The 12,063-nt window shown below is 45.9% G+C and overlaps 1 protein-coding gene across 1 annotated transcript in view; it reads right to left on the bottom strand.

Moving 5' to 3' along the window:
• The window catches only part of LOC130381283 (WD repeat-containing protein 70), a 44,311-nt gene extending 32,434 nt beyond the window's left edge, over nt 1-11,877 (bottom strand). Inside the window, exons 1-9 of the mRNA XM_056588783.1 lie at nt 11,802-11,877; nt 11,216-11,269; nt 11,030-11,113; nt 10,822-10,912; nt 10,447-10,657; nt 9,988-10,047; nt 9,749-9,882; nt 7,673-7,826; nt 5,067-5,143 (exon numbers count right to left, since the gene is read on the bottom strand). Of these exons, the coding sequence (XP_056444758.1) occupies nt 5,067-5,143; nt 7,673-7,826; nt 9,749-9,882; nt 9,988-10,047; nt 10,447-10,657; nt 10,822-10,912; nt 11,030-11,113; nt 11,216-11,269; nt 11,802-11,826 (890 nt within the window). The 5' untranslated portion in view covers nt 11,827-11,877. The remainder of the gene's footprint in view (nt 1-5,066; nt 5,144-7,672; nt 7,827-9,748; nt 9,883-9,987; nt 10,048-10,446; nt 10,658-10,821; nt 10,913-11,029; nt 11,114-11,215; nt 11,270-11,801) is intronic.
• Between the last annotated feature and the right edge of the window lie 186 nt (nt 11,878-12,063).

The following is a 12,063-nucleotide window of genomic DNA, read 5'->3' as shown; positions in this document are numbered from 1 at the left end:
TCGAAGACAAATGACTCAAGTGGCTCTCAGGAAAAATTCCCTACGTGTTGAAAACAAAAATGAACTGCACGGGTTACTAATGGCTGCTCTGAAACTAAACATATCTAGTGTCACCGGAGACGGTACGAATAAGAGGCCAAATCCTACACTTTCAATCAGGGTCTGTGCATTCTTGGTATGGACACGGACCGCCTGCCCTGTAAGGGGGAGAGAGCTGCTAAAGACTCTATGGACTGTGGCTGAACCGCGGACAACGTGTCCATCCGTGAACACGGCGCCTCGGCATGTTCCCTGAGAACGTCGTTCACCTCGCCTGCGTGATCTCCGAGTTTATCATCCCTCAGATCATCCCCAACCAGAGCGGCGCTTCAGCAGGGATTTGCGTTTTTCCTCTCCTCTTTTAAAAGAAAACGAGGGCAGCAGCAGCAGCAAGCTCAGGTTCCAAGATTGTGTTTTTTGTATGGGCATCGGGTTACTATTTTGACAGATGAATGTGCCATAAAAGATCAAACGGGAGACGGGAGAGATAAACGAGAAGGCGGGAGACACGGGATTGATTTACAAGGACGGCGGGACACTGAACACTGGCTTCTGCTGTAAATCCGAAACCAGAATTGAGGATGAAGACCAGAATGAACAGAATGTATCTTTCCGATGACCGTGCCTGTATTCCTAGGGGACTTTTTGCTTTTTGTTCTCAAAATGTTTGATGGGGGGGGTCATGGAGTTGTGTACATTTACCTCCAGGTAGAAAAGCCTCAGGGCGTTATGTAGAGTTATAACTGTGCAGAAGCCGACTTTAAATAGAAACAGTGAGAAGTTTCGCGGTTTCCAGCTCGAAAGACATATGGAATATTAACAATAATAGTACGAGTGAGGCTCAATGTTTGTACCATATTGGCTCAGTTGGCAGTGACCCGGGTCCGAATCCTGCCCGCGGTCCTTTGCTGCATGTCCCTATCTTAGACCAAGGTAAACAGTCACTTTTGAACCTCAAAGTGTGAAAATGGGTTTCCAGAGCAGCAGAAGGACTGCCCTGACGCGGGCCTCCGGGTGCTAGCTGCGCTCCAGCTACAGCGCTAGCCCCAGCTGCAGCCCTGACATCAGGCCAACACAGAGGGAATCCCTGGCATCCAGGCCTCCTGGAACACATTCCTCACAATGTGTGTGTGTGTGTGTGTGTGTGTGTGTGTGTGTGTGTGTTGGGACGTCTTCACCCCGTTGAGTTAAAACCAGGGGGGTCAGGAACAGTGACATGTGGAGCCATTCCTAATGCCGCCACATGCCCTTTGGGAACGTCAACCTCAGCACTGGGAACGCCACCCCATCAATCCCAGCTCTCCCAGCAGCCTTTCAGATCGAGGCAGGCATATATTTTTCAAGATCTTGGTTTGTTTCCAGTCATCTGGAAAAATATCGATATTATTTCGGTTTTGTTTACAAATTGCTGCGCTTTCTAATTCAAGCCGCTGAAGAAAATAAGGGAAAAAGAAAAGCCCTCTGTTTTTATGACGTTTACTCCCATCTTAGATTTGGCCGGGAATATTCGGTCTGGGCCAGGGCCCAGGATAAACTGCCGACACCCCGAGAGAAATTTAATTTGCAGCCTGGGGACATAATTCATCCTTCAAACAGGTGTTCATTCTTTCAGCGAGGAATTGCCCCGAGTGGCTCCCCCTCTTATATCTCTCTTCAGCCGATCTCGACGGGAACAGGCGTAAATAACACGGTCACGGACGTAAACGTACCAGAAACCATAATGTCACAGTCGAGACTCGCGGACCCACAGGGGGGTTATTCGTCCCAGATGAAGCGTTACGAAAAAGTTTCAACAACGTTGTCAAGACGAAAACATCCTTGACGGAACCCCCTTCGCACTATAAATCACTGACCTCCATCCAGAGTTCAGGGACGAATCCCACTGTGGCCCTATTAACACATTCTATCAGGAAACCGTCAAGAGGAGGGAGAGAGAGAGAGAGAGAGAGAGAGAGAGAGAGAGAGAGAGAGAGAGAGAGAGAGAGAGAGAGAGAGAGAGAGAGAGAGAGAGAGAGAGAGAGAGAGAGAGAGAGAGAGAGAGAGAGAGAGAGAGAGAGAGAGAGAGAGAGAGATCTCCACGCTGAAAGGGCGAGTGTGTGTGGAAGCGCGCCGATGAATGAGATTCCACGCGAGCACTGATGGATCTGAATAAAAAGGACGCATGGCGGTTCACTGCTCGCGTTTAATAAGCCATTCAGCCCGACACAATGCGGGGCCTCGCTCAATGGACTCCCCGGGAGAAGGAGTACCTGGCTCTCTTGTTCTTCGTTGGATACATCAGACCGGTACCGGGCGGCCCACGGCACCGCCGGTGCATTGTGGGGGGGGGGGGGGGGGGGGGGGGGGGGCACCAGCGCCTCAAGGCCGGGGCCGGGGTCATTACAAACACAGCGAGGGCGCAGGTGGGGCCGGGAGAGTCTTGGGTGGTGTGGAGGAGGGTGGAGCGGACGGAGGAGATTCAAAGACCTCCTTTACAATGAGCGGACGGCTCGCCATGGAGGGATCAAAGCCTCGTTTGTCCATCCACGACTGCCGGTGTGTCATAGACGGGGAACCCCGTGTCCCACCACTAGCTCATTCAGGTTATCCGCTTTCTATAGGGTGATTCATAGTTACAGAGCGGTTAAGGGGAATAGGTATTTATATTACACCCGGCCGGCTTTTCCATCGACTACAATACCTAGAAGATAGAATATCAGATGAACACACTGGCCTTTGATATAATCTCTTACACGACCAGGAAAATACGTGTATATCCACCAGTATCCTTGAATCAAACTACGACCGCTCCGAAAGACCTCCACTTTCCCCTCGGAACATCAACATACATCCAGGAATTTCCCGGACAAGCCTCACAAGGAATCCGACAGCCAGCCAGTGAGGAATTGAACGGCGATGCACTCATGGCCAGCACACCGAGACCTCTCCGTCATCACCTCAGTTTCCCAAATCCTTAGGCACCCCTCCACCCCAGACTACCTGGCCTCCCACCGTCAGCGGCCTACACACTGTCCACATGCAGCTGTCGCCCGCCCGGGAACAACTCTGGTGTAGCTCCTTTCTCTCCCTCTCTCCTACATCCCCCCCCCCCTCCTCTGCTGTGAGCCGGCCCTTGAGGGAACGTCCAGCCTTAACGTGCCAGGGGAAGAGTTCCAGAGCCTGGGTAGGAGCTAAATAAACCAGCCTCCACATCTGGGAGGGCCGGAGCTCTGCTGGTAAACAGCCCAGCGCCGCCGCCGCCCTCCCCCTGGACGAGAGAGAGGGGCCGGCCCTTCGGGGTTTGGCTTTATACAAGCTGCTGATAGCCCCGGGATTCAGGGCTTCTCCCCGAGAGTCTCAACGTACACGTTGGAGGCCAACATGTGCGTAAGCAGGCACACATGTGAAAGCAAATATACACACACATGTGTATAAACACTAAGAAGTGCCTTACCACATGCTAACTCACGGTCCAACTTTGACAACTACGCCCTTGATTTCTGTTTGTTTGCGCTGCATGAATGGGAACACAAAAGTAAGGAGTGTGTTACCGGATGCACGGCAGATTTTGATGGGTGGTTGAATGCAGGGATGGTTTAATTATAGAAGGATATTTTTAGGTAGGGCTCTTTGTTTAAAAACCCATGGGAAAATGAATAGAAAGAGAGCCTCAAGACAAAGCGAAGGCAGTGATTGCCGCGCTCTTGGATAAGTTACATCAATATTAGTACTCACAGGTTTACTGCTGCTATTCGTACATGAACACAGATGAATCTAACAGAGGGAACAAAGTCTCCTCCGAGACACTATTTATATGGCTTTTTTTCTGCATTCAGATCATTTAGTTTTGACAGATGGGGTGGGCTGATAGATGAGAGCTTCCTGCTCAACATTTTCATTGGCTATTGCATTTTGAGGAACTGTTTTGATTGGCTGAAAACACAATAAAGCAAATTGGAAACAGTAAAAGGCCCGAAGAAGACACTACTACGGGGGCCAACAGAGGCGGGTTCTAGTAATCACCATGATGTGTTTTGGTTCACAAACATACGGGATTAAACGGCCAAACTTCAAACGGACATAAATGTAAAACACAACATACAAAGAATGTTTTTAATTACACGCCAGTATATAATACTTGCCAGTATTTTGTACTTTCACTTCAATATTATCGGATCCAATACTGTGGATTTCCCTGGTTGAGGCATTTGACTACCAGATCTAATTTCAGTTTTCATTAAGTGAAAAATAAAATACACACGGAAGAACCAGCATACGTATAAGCCAACCAAAACATACTAAAACCAAAAATATCAAAGATGATCCAGATGTATGCACTATTAATTCAAACCCAGGTCTCACAGTTTGATAAAGGTCTACATATCTCCTGTCCACAGTACACTGCTGGATTGAGAAACGCGGTGCTCTGCAGATGCAATACACTGGTGCAGAGGACTCCCTGCTGGCGACTGTGAGCAAGAGATGTTAGTAACGACACTCAGTCTCTGACAAGCCACACAGAAGCTTGGGCTGAAGGACGGGAACGACCGCAACTCGAGATTCAATCTATGGGAATCACTAAAGAAAATGGCATGCGCCAAATATTGTGTAAAATGATATAGGAATAAATCCGGGCGGAGGGGGGGGGAATTCAGCGCTCACTGCTACTGCTAGCATCCTCAGCCTCTCTGATCTCACTTTGATTTCCACAGGTGAAATACAATACAATCTCCAGATGGATCTTGTATTTTAAAGTTTTTAGTATTTCATGTTTTATATCTATATATTTTTTTTTTTCTAGCACTTTTATATCGAGTGCTTTATACAGATTATTTATTTATTTATTTTTATTTCGTGAATTCCTTATTTATATTTTGTGCATTCAAAAAGAAACAAATATTATAGTAAATATACTTTATATTATTAGAGAAATATTGCATTCCAAATGAATGGTTTCATTTGGAAAACGGTTTCACTTGAAACACTTTGACAGATGTGTGACACCCCTGTTAGACAGCAGTAAGATAAGGACCTAGAGAAAAACTCACCCATCATTGGAGCAGGTCATGAACTCCTCCTTGATCTTGGGGTGCCAACAGCCACTATTCAACATGGCGGTGTGACCCTGGGGAAGACAAAAGTGAGCCAAGTTAGGCGACTGTCGAACCCGCTGACAACCTTTCATCAAGACAGGCGTTTGGGCACTTTTTGTATGCATCGATAGGACGGGTTGAAGACGGCGAGACTTATACCGGGCCATAATCTTAAAGGTACCCTGTGTGGGGGAATGGTAAGACGCACTGCCGTAAAATAGGAAGAAATTCAAGCTATATTAACACTAATACAAACCTGACTCTTTTGGTGTACATTGCACTCCCAAAAGATGCCCTCAAAACAAAAAGGAGGAAAAAATAGAGACTTGTTTATCGGAGAAACCGCAATCAATGATAGCTGAATAAATACAAAATATATAAAAATATGGAAAATAATCGATCCCCTTCATGTTATTTCATCAAACAATGTTATGGCAATATAATATGTGCAGAATAATATTTCAAAGGGAGAATCTGGACAGATCAAGATGTTATATCTCATAGATAAGATAAACCTTTATTAATTCCCGGAAGGAAATTCAGGTTTCATAGCAGCAACAGCAATGATATGAATCACAGAGGAGATACAAGGTAGGAGTACGAGAACAGAACACAACCGAGATAATAAGGAAAAATACATAAATAAGGATACAAATGTAGACTCAGTGAAGCACTGAGCAGCTGGCCCTAGAAATCTGCACCGGATCTCTCAAAGAGTGAACACATGTACTGTCTGTCACTTATCTATGTACATATGTCCAATCAATAAATAGTCTCCGTCTATCAATCTCTTGTCCATCATTAGATATAAATGTACATTTCCGAATGTGAACGAACACATGAATGAATAAATAATAAATAAATGAGTCCCTATAGTACGCCAGAGCACATGCAGGATACAGGAGTTGAGGGTCCATGGTAATAATAGGAAAGTGCCGGTCTTGGGGCCTGCGTCCAAAAAATAAAAACCTCATCGTAAAAAAATGAATAATTAGGGCAATGTACCGTGGAGGAATGTGACTATCCGCTAATATTACCCACGGGAGATTCATCACTGTCAGAGAATCCACTCAGAACGCGAGCTTTTCTCTCTCCTTAGGAGGTGAGAGAACACAGCGTGCCGTCCAGGAACATGACACGCTATTGGCTGACAGCGGGGGGGGGCCGACACGGATCGTGAAACGGACCAAATCACATCGGAATGGATTGATCGGTAACGGCGTATCGGTCAGGTGCTCTTCAGCGTTGTGCTTTCAGAGAGGGCCGCTCTCCTGATCCCCGAGGTCGACGCTCGGTCGGGGTGTTTGTTTGTTTGTTTCGCGGTAAAGGCAACAAGCGACACACGTTGTAAACTTAAACAGCGGTGCCATGAGTGAATTACCTCCGCGTGGATGCCAACAAGCACAGACACAAGTTGAACTGAGTCGCAGTGATGAAAGCTATTGGTTAATGAAGGTGCATCTGACTCTCTTTCAGGGCCAACGGATCAAATTGCCATTGACTAAAAGGAACCAGATTGTACAGCAACAACAGGGAAAGGGGCCACCCAGTCGCAATAACAAGAATCCTCTCCAGTTAAGAAAGTTTTATATTAGCGATAAAGACTTTCGCAGACCCAGTCGTGTACAGTCATGCTTCTGATTTGTGAAAATCCCCCAAAATAGTGTTTGAATAAAAACAATGAGGACAATGCATATGGTATTCATATTCACCATGCAGTATTATGCTGCGGATGTGCAGGGGTGCGTAGCAATATCTGTCCACTATATATAAGGAAGATGCAAGCAATCAAGCGAATGGTGTACGTGCAACATTGTGTTTCCCTTAGACTGAACACACTACATCTGCTGGATGTTTGAACAGGAATGTGGGAGCGGAACTCACAGTCACAGTCTGCGAACAGCCTGACTGCACGTCCAGAGGACGGTCACTGACCACCAATGTGGCTTCCCCAAACACAGCCCCGCGCTGGGTGCAGGTGCTGCTCCACTGACCGGTGTTCCCCACCTAATGCCAGCTGGGCATCACTTTAGGAGGAAGACCCACAGGGGTCCTTAAAGCTGGGGCATGCAATTTATTTGAATACATTTTTTTGAAATTCGCTTCACGCAGCCGCATGGCACATTAAATGTGATTGCAGGGGCCAGTCCATTAGCCCGGTACGGTCACTGGCGTGCCGGGGCCGTGGTTACAAAGTCGTACTTTGGGGTTGCCTCCTTGTCTATTTTCCTTTTTCCACCTCAGTGACCACGAGGGGTCTGTCCTCCTCAGAGGAGGACATGTCAACTGAAACTATAAGGACCCCCTCGCCTTCAGCGATGCCCCCCAACCCCCCTCAAATATATACGAAATGGCACAGGCCTGTGACAAGCTGACCAATAGTTTCATTTCGGCCCAAACAAAATGATTGGCTCGCCTATCTCTCCGTCTACCTGCCCACACGCTCTCATTGCTCGGGACCGAAGCATCCCACAAGGCGAGAGGAATGGTTGACGCCACGGACACCACATCCATGTTTCATACCTTCTATGGTGCTGCGGGAACAAGCTACCATTGCGTACCTTGGTGTTGACCATGTCCACGATGTACTGATCGCCTTTGGGGCACTCCATCACGTTGAAGCCATCGCGGTCAAGGATCTTGGCCTGGGCGTTGCCAGAGACCACCAGCAGCATGTCGCCTGTGATGCTGTACTGCAGGGTCTTGATCGAGTGGCTGTGGAGGAGGAAGAGGAGGTGAAGACGAGACATGGATAAAAGGAAGGGAGGCTTTCACGGTCCACTGCTGCCGCCTGTCTGCTATCGTCTTGGATACAGTGAGTTGGGCGCAAGGACCAGGGCTACTCAAACTGTTTGGTTGATAGGATGATTTGATTTATGTATATATATGTTTATTGGAAGGCTGTGTATGCTGTAGAGTTAATTCCTCGGCAGCATGTATCAATGTACTATAATGTCTGATGAAATAACGTGTGCATCAGTCACTTCCTGCATGTATCGAAACAAAAGAAACGTATAGAAAGCATGTCCTTCGATGCATTGAACTGAGGCCTATCAGATCGATGGCCTGATCTACGTGTTTACACTTTATAATTTAAAAACAGATAATCATTGCTCATGCTCCACCATAGCCATTCACTTCATTAGCCATTTCACGAACACCAAGATACATGAATCAATGAATGAATTACTGAAAACGAAGCCGGTCATTGGAGACTTTCCATTATAAACGACATAGCTTCAGATGACGACACAGCTTCGGTAGAACACACAGCAGCTTCTGAGTACTTGGGTCATGGTCAAGTGTGTTGTCATGGACATGAATGGGGCCCACTTTACCACAGTATGGCTGGCAAATGAGGTCAATACGGAAAATTGCATTAACACAGCAGGAGGTAGGCAGGGCAATCGTGTTTCTGTACGTCGAGCAGCAAAACATCCATTGTTCGGATTCAATCAGGACGCTGCCCTTTTGTGCCATTTCGTATATATTTGAGGGGGGTTGGGGGGCATCGCTGAAGGCGAGGGGGTCCTTATAGTTTCAGTTGACATGTCCTCCTCTGAGGAGGACAGACCCCTCGTGGTCACTGAGGTGGAAAAAGGAAAATAGACAAGGAGGCAACCCCAAAGTACGACTTTGTAACCACGGCCCCGGCACGCCAGTGACCGTACCGGGCTAATGGACTGGCCCCTGCAATCACATTTAATGTGCCATGCGGCTTTGTAAACACGGGGGAGAACGGCTCTCCGGCACAGCCCATTGGCAGCCAAAACCGCGAGCAGGAGAACTCCGTCTCTGATGAGGACTTCCGTGACGGCACGATAAACATTAACAAGGCATACAAACACACCAGCACGTTTGATTGGTTTGAATGAAAAAAGAAAGGCTCTTCCAGGATTCTGCACAACAATGCTAAATGAAGCGTGTGTGTGTGTGTGTGTGTGTGTGTGTGTGTGTGTGTGTGTGTGTGTGTGTGTGTGTGTGTGTGTGTGTGTGTGTGTGTGTGTGTGTGTGTGTGTGTGTGTGTATCTGCCCATAGACACATCTGAAAGTGGATGCCAACAGCTCAGCTCAGCCAGACAGCATAATTTCCTCATATATTGTAATCCATCATAATGAGCTGACCAGATTCTACACGTCATTGCCTGATACGCTGGAACATGTTGTACGGCTAAATACTAGCTTGTGTTCTGAGACTTTACCTTGGCTGCATGTGCACTGTGTATTGGATCATTTATGATTAAGAACTGGTTATGATTATGTCCCTCAATTAAGATGACTGTCTGGCTGTTGTGAAGGTCCATCTTACAAGTTTCTATTCAGGATTTGCTTTTGTTGAAAAAGCGCTTTCAAACATGGTTCAAGTAATTGTATCTTTATTTTCTGTGCTAATGATGAGTTCTTAGAGAGTATTTGGTTCCATGAAATGTCCCATAGCCAATCACATTTACCACATATCATGGCTGCTACCTAGTGGACAACCCCATTACATGCGGGTGTGTAGTGTGAATGTAGAGTGGAACCATTTTTCAAAAAGGGCAAAAATGCTCAGTGAACTTAAAGAGAGTGAGCAACTACTACAATTTGTACATCTGGTGTAAAAGGTGCATCATGTGATCGGACGGAATGGGACTAACCATTCACAGGGCTGCAGGGATCTGAAAGCCTGCAACGACTGGTCCATTCCCGCAAAGTCCCAGAAGCGTACGTCGTAGTCGAATCCCCCGGTAACCAGGCGGGCTCCGGAGGGGTCCAAAGCCAGCGCTGAGACCTGGGAGGACAACACACTCATTCGGCTGGCTACAGACTAGAGAGCATACATGAAGGTTTCAAATACTGGGCAATAAGAATGCAGCAAATGTACTGCGACGCTTACCGTTTTCGCGCCGTGCTGCATGGTGATTTCATGGGTGTCTGGAATCTTCTTCACTGGATTCTATGAAATAAGCATACACACATATATACATGACTCCAATAACACAAACATAATAATGCATAATGTAACCAGATGCGAGCCGTCCCGCCTTACACAGGTGTTGAGAAAAATGCAATGTTAAAGAAATGGGGTATAAGGCACTAAAGTGGGTTTTACAAAACATAGGTACATAAAAAATGGATGGACAGTAATCATTTGTCTGTAAAACCAGCGATCATATTTTCCTTTGTCGCCATCTAGTGGACAGAGTTAAACTCCTTATTATTACCACCTTGATATAAAGAAACGTTTTTACCTTAAGTTTAGAACTGAATATATACTGAATATATACTGAAGAAAGTAAACTATCTCATGCAAAATCAAAGGGGAGAGCCATTGCTGACACGCTAAATAACTTACATCATCCTCATCTTCTCCCGGCTCGTCATCATCATCGTCATCGTCTTCGTCCTCCTGAGCCGTACTCCCTGTGTAACCTGGGGGTAGCGGCGGCCCCACCATCTCCTCGTCATCCTCCTGGTCCTCTTCCTGCGGGGGCGGAACCGGGGGTCCGATGAGCTCTGAGTCGCTGTCTGAATCACTGTCACTGCTGCTCTTACTTTGCAGTTTCCTGGGCAGAAAAAGATGTTCAAATAAAATGTAAACATAAATGAACACTTATGAAATAGTCTCACATAATTCATGTGTTGAACCACAGTCCATAGGCCTCTTTCACTAGGGTCCACAAAAAGTTACGCTTACAATGAAAATGAATGAAATCTGATCAGTGTTTACTTGGGTTTTGCAGGTCCTGCAGGTTTCTTTAAATGGGCTACAGGCTTCTTGGACTGAGAGCTCGCCGCTCCGTCATCTTTCTGTCGTCCTTCTATGAGGGAAAAGATGATGGTGAGGGAGAGACATAGAGTTTAGGTATATTTAAGAGGTATGTAGTATACTTGTGTATTCTGTATGTAGATATATTCTTCTTGACATTGTAACTCACCTAATACATGCTGACTCCTTTCAATGGCGGTTCTTCGAGTCGTTTCGAAAATGGCATCCAGGTCAAATGTGCGAGCCTTCTTACCTGAAGAAGTACCAGTAAGTTAGTCTTACTCTTTTGTGCGGTCTGAAATGTATTATTATAATATATAGGTATTTTGTGTAAAGAATATCAATCACGACATACCGAAGCCCGAGAATCCCATGACGGAGGCCATTTCTCCATCATTATCCATAGTGTCTAGAAGAAAAGATAAGTTGCCATGAAGTCTCTCAGGGCAAATGTCCATATCATCCTATATTCTTATTCAACACATTCTTAGTTCAAAAGACAAAGGCCAAGAAAAACGGTGATGTTAATTTGCTTCCTTCAAGCAGACAGAGGCTGTTTTGCATGCTATGCATCTGTGGAATAGTCCTTGGAAATATATGTTATTAAATGAGATTCACTTAGTTGACTGCAAAACTGTAGCCAAGCACTTGTTTTCATATTAAAACATTGTCGTCAAGTTACTATTTAACTATAATCGGTTGAATACGCATAATTTAGTAGAGTATATGTCAACTTATTGTAAATTAATATGTATTGCTATTCCTGCATGGAGACAAAACAGCAACACAGCGAACCTTAATAACAGGCAAGATGAGACATTTTAACATTTTAGCCAGATGGTTGATTATGTAAAGATGTCCAGGTCGTTTAGAACCCAAAACCTGAGTCTCATAATACGTAAAAGACTTAATTTAAACCAAGAAATGTAAAACCGCGGTACCTTCTTCTATTTTGTTAGGGTCCATGTTGATGTTTGCAAGGCAGCCTTCAGCCCGGAAGTAATGCTACATCGAGGCTGTGTCCCAAATTTTAATGTCCGTCCTACAAACTCGATACGTAGGAAGGTTCCTAAGCACGGACTTTCGTATGCATAGGGGTCGCAGAAAAAGCTTACCAGTTCCTTTCCTTCCGAAACTAAGAATTAATATATGAGAATACATGTACGGGGATATATATTTTCTCAATTATGTATAGCATAGGCA

The sequence above is a fragment of the Gadus chalcogrammus genome, chromosome 4 (genome assembly GCF_026213295.1).
Source record: "Gadus chalcogrammus isolate NIFS_2021 chromosome 4, NIFS_Gcha_1.0, whole genome shotgun sequence".
Classification (NCBI taxonomy): Eukaryota; Metazoa; Chordata; class Actinopteri; order Gadiformes; family Gadidae; genus Gadus; species Gadus chalcogrammus.
This window is presented reverse-complemented; position numbering and strand designations above follow the sequence as displayed.